General features: G+C 42.3%; 2 protein-coding genes across 2 annotated transcripts; both read left to right on the top strand.

Annotated features, from left to right (window-relative positions):
• The first annotated feature begins 96 nt into the window (after positions 1 to 96).
• On the top strand, positions 97 to 11,879 carry LOC110376879 (WD repeat-containing protein on Y chromosome). Its single transcript, XM_049840288.2, has 18 exons — positions 97 to 628; positions 786 to 977; positions 1,148 to 1,259; positions 1,427 to 1,584; positions 2,197 to 2,373; positions 2,637 to 2,816; positions 2,966 to 3,199; positions 3,347 to 3,599; positions 3,774 to 3,910; positions 4,032 to 4,120; positions 4,361 to 4,555; positions 4,761 to 4,886; positions 5,046 to 5,209; positions 9,110 to 9,321; positions 9,451 to 9,632; positions 9,970 to 10,111; positions 10,189 to 10,386; positions 11,105 to 11,879. Exons 1-18 carry the CDS (start codon positions 362 to 364, stop codon positions 11,456 to 11,458), a joined length of 3,372 nt encoding a protein of 1,123 aa, XP_049696245.2. The 5' UTR covers positions 97 to 361; the 3' UTR covers positions 11,459 to 11,879.
• Positions 11,880 to 12,820: 941 nt separating this feature from the next.
• Positions 12,821 to 20,492, top strand: LOC110376887 (WD repeat-containing protein on Y chromosome). Its single transcript, XM_049840292.2, has 18 exons — positions 12,821 to 13,237; positions 13,524 to 13,715; positions 13,873 to 13,984; positions 14,053 to 14,210; positions 14,447 to 14,623; positions 15,008 to 15,187; positions 15,454 to 15,687; positions 15,805 to 16,057; positions 16,359 to 16,495; positions 16,797 to 16,885; positions 17,109 to 17,303; positions 17,400 to 17,528; positions 17,823 to 17,986; positions 18,063 to 18,274; positions 18,911 to 19,092; positions 19,349 to 19,490; positions 19,565 to 19,762; positions 19,845 to 20,492. Exons 1-18 carry the CDS (start codon positions 12,980 to 12,982, stop codon positions 20,037 to 20,039), a joined length of 3,207 nt encoding a protein of 1,068 aa, XP_049696249.2. The 5' UTR covers positions 12,821 to 12,979; the 3' UTR covers positions 20,040 to 20,492.
• The last annotated feature ends 1,002 nt before the right edge of the window (positions 20,493 to 21,494 follow it).

Raw genomic sequence — 21,494 nt, forward strand, 5'->3', positions numbered from 1 at the left:
TATTCAGACTCATTCACTTTCTCTTTTAGCTCATGGGCCAGTCCAAAATGAGCCATTAAATGCTAGGAAAGCCTCATTATTTATACTCTTTACTTTATATACATATTAAGAGTCCGTGTTACTATCCGTGGTACTATTTATGTGCATGTATATCACAGTCCGTCAGCCTCAGCCTGCGCCTGTAGCCACAGTCGGTGTGGGTCAGTCTGGGTCCACTATGTGTCAAAGCTAGCGGCAACACTATTTTCTCTGACGTTTATATACAAATCAAGATTTTTTTGTTCTTCTGTGTTTTATTTTATAGGACCTTTAATTTTGTAATTTTAGAAGGATTTTAGTGTTTCACGTTTTGTAATAAATAATGATGATTGCAAATGACGGTGATGCGTCTATGAGCCAATCGTCGAATGCGAGGTCTGATAGTACGGGTCGTACTTCAATGATAGTCGCTCGGGCCCGTAACGTACCCCTACATGACCGATGCAGTATGTCAGACATGGCACATCTGAAGGCAATATTCGATTCAGCTTATAGAAACAAGTTGCTAGCCAATGAATTCAGAACTGTACTCAGAACCTTGTTGAATGTCGAATATGATGATGAAGAATTCAAAATATTATTTTTGAAAGTAGGTATTGATAGGGGGTACTCTGCCCATCATTGTATCTGGGTATATAATGTTAACAAACACCAATTTATTGTCGCCCTCATATTTGCAACTCCTGAACAAGGCCATGAAACTGTAGGGGCTTACCGTTAATTAGAACACCTTTGGGTTTGCTTAGATTAATACAAGTCGCACGGGCGAATTGGACTGGGACGAGTTGGTGTCGCACCTGATCCTGGGCTACTTCGGTAACGATGCGGAGAACCAGCGAGAAGCACTCCAGCCTCCGATCATGGGCCTACCGGTTATCCTGCGCTCGCAACACAGACATCCAATTTCGAGAATATGCTTTTGTCCAGATGTTGCCAAGGTTTGTTTACAAACCATTTTCGGTTTAACGGGGAAGGTAATAATTTGAGCACATGTTCCATTGGGATAAAATAGAGTACCTACCTACTTATTGATCTGTGTTTATTCTTGTCTTCTCGAACAGCCGTAATAAGAACTAAAAAAGCAACATTTATGAATAATTTGTCACAGGATCGAAGCACAGATCCAATGCAGGGTACGTACATAACGGCGAGCCGCGACGGCATGATCAACTGGTGGTCGCTCGACATGGTTCTGTTGAGGACTGGCTACTCCACCAGCCGTAAGCACTGCTTAGACACGTTTCTGGTGGTATAAAAAAAAATTGAATTTGAAAGAATAGATGTTAAAACTATTCTTACAGAAAAAGTTTTGAAATTAGAGGACGAATATGTTCGTTATTCTTTTAGCATGTGATCAACGTAATAAGATGTTGGCTTATTCGTACAGCTCACCTCAAGGTGCGCTCGACGTGGGTGACGGACATGGTGTGCATGCCCGACGTGAACATCATCGTCACCAGCTCCACGGAGCGCGACCTGCGCTTCTACGACTGCACTGCCAAAACGTTTATCTTGAAGATCATCATTACCAGCTGGGAGTATATGGCAAGAGAACCCTTTAATCCTAGCCTCAACAGCGACTCCGAACTGATTTAGGATAATTTTGAGTAAGAAGGGGATTGAGGAAGGACAAAGACAATTTAAATCATGACTAAATTAGGAATTCTCTTGTTTTTAAACCACAAAACCTGAACAAAGGAGCAAGTAACACGCAGCTCAACTTCTCAACTAGGTTGCGGCGAGGTCTATTGGCCTCCTCAACTTACCAAAATGTATCGCTTCGCTCTCTTAAAGCGACATACCTTGGTAAGACTGGTTGTCAGACTATGTGTCTGTCTGTTTAACCCCAAGAAGAGATTAATTTCTAAAGATGTCTTCCTTCAAAAACATAACTCCCTTAGGGGTGGAGTTTTATAAAATCGTTACTAAGAGAATGTCTACGTCCTAACAGACTCCCATTTGCCTCAAGTTTGTAAGTTCTATAGTTTCTGAGATGAATTAGTGTATGTAGTGGGAAGATTCTATGTGAGCCCTCATTTCCAACGAAACGAATAATATGTGCCGATTATAGGCACAGCGCCTAAGGTAGAAACATTACGTAGGCATCTAACTAATCTAAGTATTAATCTTAATAAATAGGTAAAATACATTTCGTAGATCTGCACGATGTTCTATTACTTCAACAAGGACGACATCGACCAATGCAAGTTGATATGTGGAGACGCGGCCGGCAACGTGCGAGTTCTGCTGTTCTCGGCCAGAATGCGCGGACCCTTTCGGAACGACGCTGGTCGGGCTTTGAAAATTTTACGACACGTTGACCTTCAAAAAAGGGTGACTTTTACTTAAATTTCCGAAAAAACACTTCCAGTATGTTCTTCCACATTACTCGTCGAGCCAAAAGTAAGGAGAGTACCTAGTCGTGTAATGGACACTGGACAGTGCCTAAAACTGTAGCTGCTGTGCAACTACTCACCTAACTGTATAGTCCCAATGCTTCAAATAGTTAATTACAGACACATCAATTTATTTCGTACGTAGGTTCTGTTCCTATTTCTCATTTTCACTTGGTAGTTACGAAGCTGGTTTTCTAACAGCCGCACATGCTGCCGGAGCTGCGCGTGGTGGACCTCGTGCACCTGCACCCGGAGTGGGTGCGCCAGGTGTCGTACTACGCGTCGCTGCACTGCGTGGTCTCGTGCGCCACCTGTCCTGACTCACTGCTCATGTGCGACCTGGAGGGCTCCAAGACGCATTACATGTTCAGAGTTGAAAAGGCTAGTCGGTCACTATTGATTTAACGAGCTGTTCATTCTTTCTCCGTCAAACAAGTATTCCGCATTCATGGAAATGGTAGAAAGGGGTCGTCATTTTAATGTTTTCGGTGCAAAAACGTTTTTATGAAATCCTTAACAATATTATTCAGGGTATACAATGTTTCGCGTTTGAAGAGGAGACGCACGTGCTGGTGACAGGCGGTCCTGACTGCGTGGTCCGCGTGTGGAACCCCTTCGTGCCCTCTAAGGCCAGCGTGACCTTCATCGGCCACCACGCTGCCATCACCTGCTTAGTCCTGCAAGAGAAAGGACGTACTGTCTACTCTTTATCCAGAGATAGGACTATTAAAGTTTGGGACGTACAAAGCCAAGTATGCCGACAGGTAGGATTGGTTAACGTAGATTGTTCAGTTGTCTTTATTTTGCTCCAAATAATACCTTCTTTTCACAGTAGGTTTGATTAGGCTTGCGTACAAATAAACGACTGTTATGAAACTATATTTTGCCCCGTATGTTGTATATACCTACAGACGTACATCGACATCCCGTCAGTCCTGGGCGAGCGCACACCTATATCCGCGGTGTACAACCCAGCCACCCGCGAGTTCATCCTCGCAGCCATCAAGATAGCCATCGTGGTGCTGGACGAGCAGCTGAACCCGCTGCACACGGACGGGTACACGCACTCGCGAGCCGTCGCACTCGTTCTTTATAACCCGTTGTTCAAAGTCATTATTACTTGTGGCACGGACAGTATCATCATTAATTGGAATCCGGTAACAGGTAACTGATTACGTTAAATACAAAAATTTGTAGTTAGTAGGTCCAGAAAGTCAGACATTTCTTAATATCTATACTTACCTATATTTCATATAGCGAATAACAACTTTATTATAATAACCAACTATATAAGGCTTGTGGGATGTGTTAAGATTTTCCTATGTACGGGGTGTGCAGGTAAACGCAACGTATTAATACGTGACGCACATACGCGCCTTCTGCACGGTGAGCTGATCCCGGTGGAGATCACCGCCTCCTGCTTCGACCCTGGCTACCAGCTGATGTTGACTGGTGCCAGGAGTGGTGAGCTCAAGGTACCATGTCAGACTTTACACCTTTTTTTCATAGCATGTTTATCCCTTTGCTACTTAGTACATAATAATAACGTCCATGGCCACGAAAGTTCTTCACCTGATAGTGTGTTATTTGGTGCAGGTGTGGAATTTCAACACGGGCGTGTGCATGAGAACGATGTCTATTGCATACATGTGTGAAGTTACCAACTGTTTTTGGGTGGAGGGCAGGTGAGCTTAAACGACGTTCTGATAGGGCAACCCCACTGCAGCACAACACTGTAATAATCGCAACTACCCATCACCCCTCCCCGCACATTGCAAGAGCAGTAAGTAGCAGACTTCCCGCGCCTCAAAACGCAAAACTTATAGTGTAGCCTCGCCATAATATGTACCTATATGTACTTATGTATAAAAAAAACCCTGTCTATAACGATCGTAAGATATATGTATAGATCTGTAATGCTTTAGAATCCTAGCGATTGGGTGGAACCGCCATGTGGTGGAGTTTGAGGACTCGGGCATGTCGGTGCATGGCAAGAGTTGGGAGACTCGTCACACAGACGACGTCCTGGCGGCGGCGGTGCGGCCGCCGCTCACGCTGGCCACGGCCAGCTACAACTCTGAGCTCGTGCTGTGGAAGCTGGAGACCGGCCAGCCTTACAGGTTAAAAAACTTGTCTCATAAGAGGAACGCTACATGGGTCAGCTTATTTACTCTCCATACTATTACGCGATCTCGTCTGCTGGCTAGTTAAAAAGTTTAAATTTTACTATGTTAGGTATAGTTAATATGTAGTTTTCCAAAAGCACCAGTTTCTGTAAACTTTGCTTGTTTCTGTAAACTTAATTATTCACGATTGTGTTACCAGACGGTTCTCGTGTACGGAGCCGACGCTACGCATCAAGATGCACTTCGGCAAGCGGGAGGCTCCCAAGCCCGCGACTCCTGCCATGAGCCCCAGAAAATCAATCACGCCTTCATTCCGGAAACCTACGTTAGTTCCACATGTCTTTCGCTTTACCTTATCATTTTTCTTGTAAAAGATTATTTAACTGAATTCTTAATTAAAGTTGTTATATAACAAATGAGTTGCTGAATAATCTGGTGTCTACTTCAGCGATATGTGGCACTTAAATCCGTATCTTGTTAGCAGTACGGGAGCATCTCGCGAGGGCGTGGATCCGTCGGCGGCCATCAAGAAGGCGACGGCGCGGCGCGTGTCTACCGTGTCGATGCCGACGCGCGCGCAGAACATGCGGCACCTGGCCGTGCACGCCATGATCTTCCTGCACACGCGGCCGCAGCAAACACACGTCGGTCAGTAGTCAGTAGCAACGTCACGTCACTTGCTCATGGGTCATTGTCATAAGGGGGTTCAGTTTGCAAAAAATAAAAAAATCTAATATTTTTAAAGAAATGTACATTCATTTAATAAATGAGATCAATTGTAACAATACTAAATAATGGTCTGAGATCAGAATTAAGAAATAACATAGCTATTTGAAAAAAACAGTTTTATAGGTCCACCAAAAAGACACGAGTGTCCACCAAATGTACGCAATGTATAATTAAGTAAGAAAAAAAACAAAATAATTTAATTCTTTTTCGATGGAAATAATCGAATCTCCTCATAAACACAAATAAAAAAAAAACAACCTGGTGTCATCAAAAACAAAATAAAGATAAAATAAAACAACTTGTCCACCGAAAAGATTATGTCTTTTTGGTGGACTAAAATATATCATCCTCCTCTGATGATGACCAAAACGTTGAGAACGCTTCTGGTGTACTTCTGCTGGTGTTTCAGGTCTTGAAACAGGTGGTGAGCACGAACTGTCAGAGTAAACATCGGCAAACCGAATGCGTTTTCGACTTTTTAGTCCACGCAGGATCTTTGAAGAAGTTGATTTTTCAGGATCATTGCTTTCAGTCTCATCAACTATTGAGCTACAGTTTTTTTTTCCGTCGATTGAAAGGCACAACTGTTGAACTATAGGAGTCCAGTTTGGACTCATCAGTGGGCTATGTAGATTTGAAAAGGGGCTAGGACAACTCTGAACTGGCGTAGAGCGCGAACTGGCAAGAGCAGGTATCTCAATGTGTAAGTTTTGTGGTGGTAAGTCAAGACTTATACAACCTAGATCATAATGAGAACACGACGCACCAGGATTGCAAGTAATACAGCTCAGCCTTCGAAACTGGAGCATTTTGGGATCAATTTTGTCCCATGTTACTTGATGCACTTGCATAGTGCCACGGAAAGGCCGGATAGTGCAGTTTTTAATTTTGACCTCAATTTCTTTGGCCGTAGTATCATCGATCTTTATAACTTCAATTCCTTTACAGCTCTCATGTACACATTTAATAAATTCATCGATATTGCTTACATCATTTCCTTTAGCTACGTGCTTATCAGCCGTTCGCTTGAGGCACCCTCCTACACCATCAGGGGCCCCTTTACCATGCCCACTCTCGCTAAAGTGCCACATTATATTATTTGCCTGTGTTTCTTCACCCAAGTAAGCAGCAATCAAATGAAACATGGTCTTATTTTTGTATTGCGTCGAGGGACCATCACTTAAAACGTGGAGACGTTTTAAATTAGGCACTAATGTTTTTATCATTGCAATAATTGGTTTTAAGTGAGCACAAATATATGTAGGGCTATGATTCAAATATTCGCTAACCGTACAAAAAGACTTTGTAACGATGCGTTTCTCCTCAGTATTTTCGTCAGCATAATAGAATACTCCAGTGTGTAATGAAATCTGGTCTTTAGATCCACCAAAATGGGCCGATTGTATTTCTGAAGAATACTTGCAATTGTAATTTTCCGAGAAGTCAATATGCAACAAGCCTTCGCATGCTGACATATTTATTTTAATATTTTTGATGACACGAAACTGATGTAACATATTGCAAGTATGCTTCATGAAACGTTCTATATTGTCCAACAAGTGGTTCATCAGTTGTCTTTTGGACGTATTCACTGTTTCTTTGATAGTCTTCTGGCAAAGTTTTTCGTGACCTTTAATCGTTTGCATAACTTTTTTTGTGACCCATCTCTCATATTTTATTGTATCAGTTGGTGTAAATTGATTGAATGTTATCTTTTTGTGTCTACATATCAAACATTTTCGTTCCAGACAGTTTTCTTTCATGTCTTCACAACAAATGGATTTACACACTGCCATTGCAGAGTTTTCATTGATCATACGGGCATTTTTTAATGATTTTATTATCAACTCCATGTTGGTATGTGTTGCACACAAACAAGTCTCACGTGCTGTAACTTTTGGATTCAAGACCCAAAACGGCCTATATCGGCAAAAAGTTTTATACGACGTATGTAAATTCATCTGAGTCACAAATTTTTTGTGCAGATTGAGAAGAGAATCATTGAGGAACCGGATCTGTTTCTTCTGTTTAAATCTGGTAATAGTTTCTTTTTTTCCAGCTGTGGTACGACTTGATTCGTCACTCAGTAAAAATCTTTGAACTGCGTCACTCAAATCTTCTTTCACTACCTTCGTTTTATTTTTTTTCTTTGTTTTTCTTCTTGTTCTGTAATCTACTTAAGCGCATTTTGTACTTAGACAGCTTGTTTTCTACAATCTTCAGTTTAGATTTTAGCATGAGATTTTCTAATTTAAGTCGACGTTTATTTTTCGCAGCTACAGCCCGGCCTGCTGCAGCCCGGGAAGTTGATTTTGATGTCAATGAATTAGCTGAACTTGTTGGAGGGGTTTCATCTGTGAATCGTGCCGTTTCTCTTAGTAACTTCAGTCTGTCTCTACGTAATTTTGCATCCTTTCTCCATTTGTTTCTTAATTGTCTCTGCTGTCTCTCTGATAAATCATTTATTGTCTTAATTTCCCCTTGCGATTTTTTCCTATAGTAGTACTCTCTATCTTTCTTCCGCTTTTCTTCTAACGCTACTGGGTCTTTCTTCATTTTTTCTCTTGCTCTCCTCATACTTAACTTCTTTTGCTCGCGTCGTTTCTTTTTCTTTTCTTCTTCACTCAATTTATTTCTAGTTCTAACCATTGCCTGTGTATAAAAGAGAACGAGCTTGAGCAAAGCAAAAAGAAAGATTTATTGATAAAGCAAAACACGAATATCTCACATTGAAGTCAACCACCAGATGTTAAAAATCATCAGATTTCATCCTGATAATGATATCCAAATGCGATTAAAATGTTTGCTTATACCTGCTTAATCACCCAATTTAGAAACCCAAATTGCAAAAAAACAAACAAGTATCTAGTAAATATTTGTATGTATCAAACCGCTTTCCGAAGACAATATTTTAATTATGCAGTGAAATATCTAGTTTTACTGTTAAAGCCCGCATGCAGAACCCGGTCGAACAAAGCAAAAAAAAAAAATCCATTCGGTAGACATTCGTCTTTTTGGTGGACACACGGCTCACCAAAAAGATGTCCACCGAGTGGATTTTTCTGGCAATTTGTTTCATACCAAGCAGTATTTTGAGGTTATGTTGAAGTTGCAATTGAAAATAGATTAATTACTTACAATTCTAACATATAAAGTAAAGTAATGAATTACTTAGGTTTTACTTACCAAAATCCACAAGGAACCGAAAAGACACACTCAACTTTGAAACAATTTGCGATTTTTAACAAGGAGCAATAACTTCGATCTTGTTCGGCCGGCGACAAAATGGCGCTGCGCTCGATCAGCTGACTATTGGACGCGTTCGAGAATAACGTTCCGTTCACAACATTTTATTGTTATCACAAATATTTTGTAAAAATAAATGTCGTCCACCAAATAGATGTTGCTTTTAATAACATTATACTATACGCTAAAAGTGACTTATTTTTAAGCCATAATGTTTATTATTGAGTTATTGAAGTGATTAAAATGTCTAATTTAGGAAAACATACTCGAACGTGAAGTTTACTTGGAAGGTTTTTATAAATGGTCGAATTTGTATGAAGAGGGTGAGCGGTAACAGTCCACCGAGGCTGACTTTTCTATAACAATTGTGTTGTAGAAAGTTTATTTTTATTTCATCTGTAATTATGAGTATACGTTAATAAATAATTAATTATTATCTTTACTATAAAATAAGAATAAGCTCTCAACTTTATATTAAAATTTTAGATTTTTGTCTGTAACAAAATTTTACGCGGTTATGACAATGACCCTCATACACTCCAAGACCGAGACAACTTTACTGACATGTTCCAGCTTCCCTCCTACTCGCGCTGGAAAACGGCACAGTGCAGTGCTGGTCAGATCACTCGGCAGGTGGATACCAAGGATCATTCCAGGTTATTCACATGGCGGGCGACTACGCGGCGTGCTTGGCAACTGACAACAATAATGAGTTCCTTTTTACTGGTACCACACAAGGATACCTTAAAGTATGGCTTCTAAGTAACTACCTCATCAACGATACGGTAAGACTCTCAACTTCATCGGTCATGTATTGCCTCGTTTCCCGATATGGACTTTCCATATCGTTTATATTTGAGTAACGTCGTCAGAACCTGACTAACGACGTAACTCAGATATAAACTTATTCGAAGGTACATGTAAACATGCCCCGGCTGCGCCTGATGTTCCCGTTCCTGTGGCGTGACCGCATCGAGGGTCGCGCCAAGCGCAGCACTCGCGACCAGCCGAAGCCACTCTTACTGAACAGCTACCGTGCACATCTGCGATGTGTTTCGTCGATAGCTTATATTGATGAACTCAAACTGGTGTTCACGTAAGTCAATTAGAGATGTACCGTTCACCATCAAACAGATCTCACAACGAACATTATGGTTTGGTAAGGTTTCTGGCATTAAACGCATGCAGCTGAGAACCAGGTTTTACATGGAGTGATTGTCTATCTGTCTGAACATCACAACCCAGTTTCATTGTCAACCCGATGTCTCTTTTTTAAGGCTAGTTGTCAGACTATCTGACGACCAATAGTGACTGCTAAAGAAAAAACAAGATGGTCACCCATCCACAGGCTGACCGCGACAACGGTTCCTTAATGATATGATCGATTGATTTGCGCGGCTTCTGGTATTAATCATATGCTGTTGAATTCGCAGTGGCAGTTCAGACTACAGCGTTCGACTGTGGCGTTTGTCCGGTGAATACCTGCAGACGCTGGGAAGCTTCCTGCCGTGGACTCTAGAGGTGACTCGCTTCCCCCCGGACGTGCAGAAAGTCGCCAGCTCCACAACGTTCAAGGTATAGGAGGTATTAACAAATTATGGCAATCAGCACAAGCGCTGGTGGAGTAGGCAGCTGAGAGTGCGCGTGTGCAGGTGTGGCGCGGCGGGTACGTGTCGCGCTACGTGCCGGGGCAGAAGGAGGTGGACAAGCTGCGCGACATCACCGACCACGAGCTCAAGCACAAGACGTACGGCGCCTCGCCTGCAGAGCCGCTGCTCGGACAATACTACGCGCTGCCAGCGCGTCCGGAGCGGCAAGATCCAATCACGCTTGATGATTCATTACCTACGGTTAGTCTATGACTTCTAACCTAGGAACCAGAGCTCGGTTCCATCCGCGTCCTCTGGAAACTAGTTCCCTTGCCCGGACAAAAAGCCTTTATATTACAAATCACAAGACACTCTACCGAGCGCCTAGCAAGGACATCGTATTCCAACGGCATTCGATTGTTTTGCGATTGGTGATTTTGGTCCATACTTTAGCTATTTTGGTTTATACGTTTGCTTTACAATCATATTGCAATCGTAAATCATTTGCAGACAAAATGATTCATTATTGAATGACAGAAAAGGATAAAAACGTTTATTTCAAAGAAAAAATTGCGGAATGCCTCATACGTTTCAATCGTAATTGAGTCGGGATCGGATCTCAGTCAAACGTGAATCGTATGTCGCTTTAGTAGAATTAGGAGAATCGGGCCCCTGTCCGTGTCGGACTTGTGCTTTTCTAGCGCTCAGAGTGCTCGGATATGATGTCACACACTAGACTAGTAGCGCCATCTATTGCATCTAAGCGTAATCGGCTTATATTTACGGTCAACTTTTCAAAATCCATTAAGTAGTTTTTGCGTGAAAGAGGAGCAAACATTCAATGTATTTAGTACATAATCCACAAATCCATCAATAGATACAAATTTTCGCATTTATAATATTTGTACGATACATTTATAACGATGGGAAAAAGGGCTCGGAGGATGGATGGAAGTTTATATTTATTTCTTAATCGCAGATCCCTCTATATTCGCACCTGCGTATGGCGTCGTTGCAACCGGTGCGGCGACCGCCCTCTCCTGAGCTGGTGTGCGAGACTCGGCTCAAACGCGGCAAACCTGGTCCCAGGAAGTCGCACTTAAACTTTCCGGTGGAGCCGCAGACTCAAAGGCACAGCGACTCGCTGAGCCACAGACAGTCTGACGAGCACACCCAGAGACGGCCCGACGCTAAGATCGACGCAAAGACTGATGCCAAGATCGACACCAAGACCGGCACCAAGACCGACACCAAGACCGACACCAAGACCGATGCTGAGGCCGACGCGAAGACTGACGCACTGACTACACGAGAGCGTCTCTCGAAAAAGTAATCCGCCTGATTTTCGCGCCATGCGCTGCCATTACTATCATTATGCGCGCTCTTGGCATACCAGAATTGGTCGAATGTAACTCTCAGGCAGGAGACAGCAGACTGTTCTGCTAAAGCTTACAGGCGACGGCATTCAATAGAAAGCCTTAATCAAAAGGCTATAAACAACAATTGATCTGCAAGTTTATAATTATATTATCGCGAATTGGATGCGCGATTTTCAAAACCATTTTTGTATTGTTCACGTTTTATTATTCTATTTGATAGAAAATCGTTTATTTCATTTGAATGTACATATACAAATAATGTAATGATACACGTATGTATTTTACTACTAGACCTACTTTTAATATGTTATTTTTCTATAATAAACTTGTTTATTGATGGCAACTAGGCCCAAAATATTTTTATGTTTTTGCTTTTGTTCATTATTGTTTGAGATTATAAATTAATAGTTTTTTACATTAGAAAAACACGCTTTTATAAATGCACGTAAAAATCACTTGGGGACTTTTCTAAAAGCCCAAACACAGCTATGATACGAATTACAATGTTTTATTATATGATATTATATGATATATCGTTTATTGCATTCCATAAAGTACATTAGGTTTAAACTAAAAAATTAAAGTCACTATATGGACCCTGATTTGCACAGCACAATAGAAGAGAGGAAGGCGTCGTGAATGATGGCGTCGATGTGATGAAGGTATCATGAAGTTCCAGTTCATATCTTCCGGCTCCATTATCAGATCAGTTCAAACAGAACCACATACAGCTTAAAATTTTCATGGCGTTACGATCCCAAGATGGCTTTGATTCCATTACATAGTTACATACAGCTCGACCTAATAAAAAACACGGCTTGCCTCAGACCCTGCCATATGTACCTAGGTATAGTCCAGGATCCGACCCAGAGGCGTTCTTCACCAATCGACTAGCAGATTGACAAGTAATTTTTATCAAATACTAGCTTCTGCCCGCGGTTTTACCCGCGTCCCGGATGGTGATAAAAGCTCCTATATCCTTCTCTAAGCTACCTCCCATCTAATTTTCAGCTTATATAAAATATAACATATAACCGACGCATGTCAAGCTAGTTAAGTTAAGCGCACGAATAATGAAACAATAAACAATGTCGGAGTTAGTGCTATTCTGTAATTCATCATAAAAATTGGTAACGGAAATAAAATTGTGTTCAAATATTTTCTAAATGTCTTTTCTCTTTATTCATCCGCTTTGGCCGAGTCCGGACCATAATGTAAGTTTAGCAAGTTCCGCCAAGTAAAAACTCATTATTGATCATCGTCATTTTATAACAGGCTTTTTATTTTTGACAATTAGAGCATTTCAAAATTTTTAATCATTTCTATTAATGTCAGATTTTGTAACACAAAATCACAATTATAATAGCTATATTATTTTGGATAGACTCTTCTGTTTAATTTCTATTTTGGATAGGTGTACTAAGTATTTTAGTATTGTTTTAGGATTTTGTAGGGTTACTTTATTGTAAGAGATAATGGCACGCGAAAGTGAAGTAAGGTCGTTGTTGACGTTATCGTCGAAGTCGGAAGACAGCTCGGCGCTGGCGGCGCGTCTGCGCTGGCGCAACGCCGCCCTGCATGACCGCTGCAACATGAAAGATATGGAAAGGATAAAGGAAGCTTTTGAAGAGTCCTACAATAACAAAATGGGGCCTCTTGAGTTTAGAGACTTACTGAAGACGTTGCTCAACGTGGAGTATGATGATGAAGAGTTTAACATTCTCTTTATGAAGGTCGGTACTCTATCCATACTAAAAAACTATTCATTAGGCAGATACAGGTATGAAAGAATTGAGAGAGAAGTGTGTGGCAAAGTTTCATACATTTTATATTCAATGTTGTACTCCAGATATATAATACCTTCTAAGTCTGTAGTATGGTTTCCTAATATAGTAAAGTTAGATATTAAACACTTGTTCGATCACACACTTGTTGTGTTGGATCCTCGAGTAATTTATTAGTCGGTAATTTAAAGAATAAAATAACAGAAATTAAAGAAAAACATACGATCACAAATAGATGAACACAAGTCGCTCGGGCGAGGTGGATTGGGAAGAGCTGGTGTCACACCTGATCCTGGGCTATTTCGGCAACGATGCGGAGAACCAGCGGGAGTCGCTGCAGCCTCCTATCATGGGCTTGCCGACTATCTTGCGCTCACAGCACAGGCACCCCATTTCCCGGATATGTTTCTGCCCTGATGTCGAAAAAGTTAGCAGTACCTAGTATTCAATAAAACTTACCACTTTTCTACACTTTGATGAACCCAGCAATAGAAAAACGTAGCTGTTCGATCAATTTAATAGTTTGCTGACGTGAAATGATTGTGATCATCTGTTATGTATGACGTAGTAAACCACGTACACAGGACCGCAGCACAGACCCGATGCAAGGTTCGTACATAACGGCCAGTCGCGACGGCATGATCAACTGGTGGTCGCTCGACATGAAGCTATTGCGGACTGCTTACTCTTCAAGTCGTAAGTAAAATAAATAAATTTCTCCTTTAACTTCATGGGACTGATCAACACACAGCTCCTCCCCGCAGCTCACCTCAAGGTGCGCTCGACGTGGGTGACGGACATGGTGTGCATGCCGGATGTGAACATCATCGTCACCAGCTCCACGGAGCGCGATCTGCGCTTCTACGACTGCACTGCTAAAACGTTCTCATTGAAGATTGTCATCACCAGTTGGGAGTATATGGCAAGTTGCTATGGCGTGATTTTCTATGCTTACGTAAACAAATCTTTTTGAAGAAATACCCACTGATATAATGTAACTGAAATATAGTTTGGAAGTGTAGCTGAACCTTTAAACAAAATTCGGGGAATTGCAAGATCAGCAGCGGTAATCATGGTGTTAAAGAGAACATTATTGTGAGTTTAAATAGGCAACTCCAATTCATATTAGTGGTGTAGATCAGAGATTTTGATCCCCAGATCTGCACAATGTACTATCACTTCAGTGAGGACATCAACGAGCAGTGCATGCTGATCTGCGGCGACGTGGGCGGCAACGTGCGCGTGCTGCTGTTCTCGCCGGTGGCGCGCGGTCCCTTCAAGAACGAGGCCGGCCGCGCCAGCATCACTCTGCGCCACGTCGACCTGCAGAGACGGGTGAACCTGGAAACTGTTCATATAGGGATTTCGCATAGAAATACAGATTCGTTCAGATATGACATTAACCCTGCCACACACGACGCCTAGCCGGCAAAAATACACTTTTTCCCAAAATAAAAAGTTATTTGCGCAACACCGAAAAATTACGAAACATAGTAAGAACGTGCACTTCCTTGTTTGCCTAACGGCATCAGCATTCGTTAGTAGATATGAATGAACCTTACATTGTTCAAATCTCTACGCTCGCGCTGTTTATTTTAAACCATTCTTAGACTACAAAACTGAAGTGTAGTAACATGAATCCTTTGCATCTCCTTTGCCTACTCGAGACTGGAATCTTTCTCCTGGTGGTTAGTAAAATTGCCTAGCTTCCGTTTGCAGCCCAGCATGCTACCGGAGCTACACCTAATAGAATTACCTCGCCTCCACGCGGAGTGGGTGCGTCAGGTGTCGTACTACAAGTCGCTGCACTGCGTGGTGTCGTGCGCCACGTGCCCCGACGCGCTGCTCATGTGCGACATACACGGCTCCAAGACGCACAACATGTTCAAAGTTGAAAAGGTGAACTTTTCCTACTTTCTATTACCCTACTTAAATAACTATACCTAATGTGATTTTTTACGATGGTTGAAACGTTTGTATGATTTTGACTCTATCATGCGAAAAACGTAGGTATGGAAGGTTTTTGATTAATCTTCACAGTATACTTTTATAGTTTATTCTCAGTATACATGAGTTATTTTTGGTCAATACACTTTGCTGTGGGCGGAAGCTAGTAAAATACAACTGTAATTCAGGCGGTTTTTAAAACGAAATTCCTTATTCAGGGTATCCAATGCTTCACGTTCGATGAGGAAGCACACGTGCTGGTGACAGGCGGCCCTGACTGCTCGGTCCGCGTGTGGAACCCCTTCGTGCCTGCCAAGCCCAGTGTGACCTTCATCGGCCACCACGCTGGGATAACGTGTATTGTACTACAGAACAAAGGACAGACCATATACTCTTTATCAAGAGACAGAGCCATTAAAGTGTGGGATGTACAAGGCCAAGTGTGCATTCAGGTGAGCTTATAAAATTATTATCAAGAAATATCAAACTTCAAGCTAATAAATTCGACCAAAAAAGGCAAAGAATTCCTGGACAATATTCTAAACTGCTGCACTTTGTCTCCATGACAGTCCTACATCGACGTTCCATCAGTGATAGGCGAGCGCACGCCTATATCCGCGGTGTACAACCCAGCCACCCGCGAGTTCATCCTCGCAGCCATCAAGATAGCCATCGTGGTGCTGGACGAGCAGCTGAACCCGCTGCACACGGACGGGTTCACGCACTCGCGAGCTGTGTCCAAGATCCTCTACAACCCTTTGTTTAAAGTTATCATTACATGCGGTTTAGACAGCATTATTATTGTCTGGAATCCGGTGACCGGTAAGAATTGTATGTTCAAGAAAGAAACTAAAAACTTCAAGAGCCTTTCCGTGGTTTAAATAATTTTCAAATTGGAATTACTTGGATGTACTGATATAAAAAGAGGAAACATTTTTTGTTTGCAAGTATCCGTAAAGGCTCCGAAATTGATATGAATACCTCACTGATTTGGAAAATTCCCGAGGATAAAAGATATATTTTATCCCAGCAGTAGTTCCCAAGGAACGCGGGTTAAACCTCGAGACATCGGCTAGTAAAAGATTACTGATACTGATACTGATGAATCTTTGGGTGTACACAGGGAAACGCAATGTATTGATTCGCGACGCGCACGTCAGGATGCTACACGCTGAGACGGTCCCCGTGGAGATCACCGCAGCGTGTTTTAACCCTGGCAACCTGCTGCTTCTCAGCGGGGCCAGGACCGGCGAACTCAAGGTAGCAGATGTTGCTTGAATCAGAAGTTGTCTTTTTATATACCTATGTTACGGCCCGAAGTTCGCCTACACCTAACTTTGACCTGGGGTGTGCGAATACACCCAATCCTAGCCGCTATGGTCAAGGCTGCAATTAGTTTTGGCCGTTGATATAACAAGAAAAAACTAAGTGTAGTGTAGTGCAAGTGGCCGGCAGTGCCTAGTTTTAGCATTCCAGAACATGCTGTAATCGCACTAGGGGCTTTGGCCGTAAAATATAAAAATGCATAAGATAGCAGCTGCATTTTTTTTTTATTTCCTAGGTATGGAACTTCAACACTGGCTTGTGCTTAAGGGTAATGACGATTGAACACATGTGTGAAGTCACTGGCTGCTTCTGGGTGGAAGGAAGGTAAGCTTGACACCGATATATTAACTTATGAAATTCCATTTAATGGTTTCGACTACAATAACATAGAACCACAGATTACTACAATAGTTACTAATAGAACTCAATAAAGATATCAAAAATATATCTAAATACAGTTGCATTTATTATATGACGTACCCATAGAAAACTAAAATTTTATTTCTTGTATTGTGTCCGAAACCATTTCTATGAGTTAATATTTCAGAATCCTAGCGATAGGATGGAACCGGCACGTGGTAGAGTTTGAGGATACAGGCATGGCGACCTCCGGCAAAATTTGGGAGACGCGTCACACAGACGACGTGCTGGCGGCGGCGGTGCGGCCCCCGCTCACCATCGCCACGGCCAGCTACAACTCCGAGCTTGTGCTGTGGAAGCTGGAGACCGGACAGCCTTACAGGTGATGAACTCGTATTTTTATGTTGTTTTATATGATTAAATAACGTGACTTTGACAATCTAATTAATTTATCGAGCTCATTCCATGTCGTATGAAGGCGGTTCTCTTGCACTGAGCCGACGCTGCGAATCAAAATGGTGTACAGCAAGCGCGAGTCTATCAAACCGGTGACTAACGCTAGTGAGAGACTTTCCCTGAGAAAATCCTCTGGAATTCGCAAACCTGGGTTAGTAGCGGTTTATGTGACTATCCTTTCTAATTACTTTAACTTAAGGAGTTCTGATGGTCTTTTGAAGGCTGAAACTGTTATATAACATTCATTATGTGCCAAACTAATAAGTAGTTCATTATTGTCCACGTTTCCATAAAAAAATTGAAGCGACCATTATGAAGCTAAGAAGTTGTTAGGCAGACATAATTTGACAGTAGTTAGAACTACAAATATTCAGCCTCTAAAGTTTAGAGTCTTAATCGATAGAGACTAGCGTGGTTACCCTGCTTTATAGCTTAATGTTATTAGGATGGGTGGTGCTCGTGAAAGCGTGGACCCATCGGCGGCCATCAAGAAGGCGACGGCGCGGCGCGTGTCTACCGTGTCGATGCCGACGCGCGCGCAGAACATGCGGCACCTAGCCGTGCACGCCATGATCTTCCTGCACACGCGGCCGCAGCAAATGCACGTCGGTCAGTAGTCAGTAGCAACGTCACGTCACATGCTCATACACTCCAAGACCGAGACAACTTTACTGACATGTTCCAGCTTCCCTCCTACTCGCGCTGGAGAACGGCACAGTGCAGTGCTGGTCAGATCACTCGGCGGGTGGATATCAAGGCGCTTTCCAAGCCATCCACATGGCAGGCGACTATGTGTCAAGCATGACGACGGACATCGCAAACGAGTTCCTCTTCACTGCTACCACACAGGGATACGTCAAAGTGTGGCTCCTGAGTAACTACCTTATTAACAGGCCGGTCAGTATTTAATCAAGATAGATTGTTAATTGTTATTGTATTATTTGAGAAATTCGTAGAAAATTCTACAGTTAAAGAGAATAAATTGTGATCGCAAGGACGTTTCTAAAATTATTGTGCTCGAACTTTAAGGGCAGCATTATGGCATTTCCTAGTTTTAAACGGGCGGTGGTTAGAAAAATATACAGAATATGAAGAGATTTCGTTAACGTTGGACATACAACGTGTAGATAACGTTAAATGCACAAAACCTGAAAATAGATCAGAACAATGATACCTCTACATCTTCAGGAGATTAGTTAAAAATATAACTTTTCACTAAAAGTGATGAATGAGACACGTTACGAATATCGCAGACGGATGAACATCTTCTTCCTCCTGCCCTGTTCCCAATTTTATTTGGGGTCGGCGCAATATGTCATTCTCTTCCATTTCCCCCTGTTACTCGTCATACTGACACTCACTCCCTTCCTATTCATGTCATCTTTCAGGCAATCCATCCATCTTTTCTTAGGTCTTCCTCTTCCTCTCATATAGCAATATATTGAGTGAATCACAGACGGATTGAACATGTTTGACTCATAATTCAAATTAGTGTTGTCCATGACAAACACGGTAATACAAAAGATAATATAGGTACATGTAAACATGCCCCGGCTGCGCCTGATGTTCCCGTTCCTGTGGCGTGACCGCATCGAGGGTCGCGCCAAGCGCAGCACTCGCGACCAGCCCCTGCCGCTGCTGCTTAACAGCTACCGAGCCCATTTGCGCTGTGTCACTTCATTAGCATACATCGACGAGATGAAACTTCTGTTTACGTAAGCACTGTCAATTATATAATAAATTGAGTCCTCAAAAGAAATTTATCCGGGAGGATTTAGGTTAACTTCCAGCTAAGCGATGGCGATTTGATGAATTTAGTTCTACTTACTGACCTAGAAAACTTCATAACACGTTGTCTTAATGTGTTTTCCCAAACATTTCTCGATGATCCACAATACTCTTCAAAAGCAAAATTTCTGGTCCTGCACTTTAGAAGATAGAGAATAAATACAAATTATTCTGTTTACATAGCGGTAGTTCAGACTACAGCGTTCGAGTGTGGCGTTTGTCCGGTGAATACCTGCAGACGCTGGGAAGCTTCCTGCCGTGGACTCTAGAGGTGACTCGCTTCCCCCCGGACGTGCAGAAAGTCGCCAGCTTCACGACGTTCAAGGTATAGGAGGTGTTGACAAATGGCAACCAGTCCAAGCGCTGGTGGAGTAGGCAGCTGAGAGTGCGCGTGTGCAGGTGTGGCGCGGCGGGTACGTGTCGCGCTACGTGCCGGGGCAGAAGGAGGTGGACAAGCTGCGCGACATCACCGAACACGAGCTCAAGCATAAGACGTTCGGCGCCGCGCCCAATGAGCCGCTGCTCGGACAGTACTTCACCCTGCCAGTGCGTCCGGATCGGCAGGAATCAATGGTTCTGGACGTCTCTCTGCCTGTTGTAAGTCCAATTTAATTTTAGGAACGTTTTATATTATGTGGGTAAGGTCTAATTTAAAGAGGCTTCTCGATGGTTGTTGCAGATCCCGATATATACCCACTTGCGTATGAGCTCGACGACACCGGTGCGGCGGGCGGCCACTCCCGAGCTGGTGCGTGAGACGCGGCTCAGGCGTCTCAACTCAAAGAAAGGACGAGACCCAGAGGTGCAAGTGACGCAGCTTCAGATACAATTGCCGCTGCGGCAGACCGACTCGGCCGATCCGTCCAAATGTTAGCGCTGCTAGCATACAAAGCAGAGTTTCCTTAGGATTTGATTTTAGCATCAGTTCTAAAGACGCGCACTTCCTATTAAAACATATTCAGCAAGATCTGGTAATCAATTGCTAGGTTGAGGCACAAAGTATTAAGCAGTTTAATATACAACTTTGCTTTATTTCGGTTGTGCGTGTTAGCACATTCGCATGTTGAACTTTAGGTAAGTATTTATTTGTTAGGAACTTTACTATTTTGTAACGTTGTTCGATAGGTAAAATTAAATTCTTTACTATAAAAAATATTTTAGAATTTTAGGTAGATTTAAAATATTTTTAATAATAATTGTATAGGTATATGTAGGACCTGAGCATGTCTGTCTTGTTAGGTATAGTAGTTTTTGTTTAGTTTTACGTTTACTCTTACTACTATATGTATTTTAATGAAGTCGGTGAGATTTAATAAAAAAACTTTAACACAAAGATATATTTGTTTTAGTCATTCACTATATCATAGGCAGCACCGCGGTACGTGCATCGCACATCGGTTACCTGCAGTGCAGGTAGATTTTCCACTACCGCCGTATGATCATTTGTGATCATAAGTCTTCTAGTTCTTCCTGCCCTTGAATTTCCAGTATTTTTCTCTCTGTCAGCCTTCATACCATCTTCAAGCCGTCATACTTTACTGTCTTCTTAAGTTCATACTCATGTAAAAAATATTTTTCATATTTATCATTATCATATATGTATGAAAGTCGTGGTGGCCTAGTGGGCAAAAAACCGACCTCTCAAGTATGAGAGCACGGGTTCGATTCCAGGTCAGGCAAGTACAAAGTTTGTTGGACAATAAAATGTATTTTCTTTCTTTCCACCAATGCAACTTTTCTCAGTTTGTATGCACTTTCTAAATGTATCTTAAAAGACATCCAATGACTGTGTTTCGGATGGCACTTTAAACTGTGGGTACCAATGGTACCTACTGTCATTGAACATCCGTGGTAGTCGTTACGGGTAGTCAGAAGCCAGCGTACATGGTGACACTCACATATAATATTCTTCAATTTATAACATGTTTGGACTTTAAGAGACTATGACCCTCGAGTTTGTTTCGGCGTTTCTTCACAGGGATCATCAATTAGGAAATGCCGACCCCAGCGTTCTTAAAATGACGTGTAAAAGTGATGTAATGGCCAACTTGCAAAATAAACGATTTCATTTCATTTCCTTCCGTAAGTCTGACACCAGTCTAAACAAGGGGTATTGGGTTTCCCGGGTAATTGGGTTGAGGAGGTCAGATAGTCGCTCCTTATGAAGCACTGGTACTCAGCTACATCCAGTTAGACTGGAAGCCGACCCCAACATGGTTGGGAAAAAAGGCTCGGAGGATGATATGTACGAGGTCATGGGTTCGATTCTCGTGTTGGGCCAGTCGCACTGTGAGTTTTAGAAACATTCACAAAGCAGCCCGCTGCCTGT

Source organism: Helicoverpa armigera, chromosome 13, assembly GCF_030705265.1.
Source record: "Helicoverpa armigera isolate CAAS_96S chromosome 13, ASM3070526v1, whole genome shotgun sequence".
Lineage (NCBI taxonomy): Eukaryota > Metazoa > Arthropoda > Insecta > Lepidoptera > Noctuidae > Helicoverpa > Helicoverpa armigera.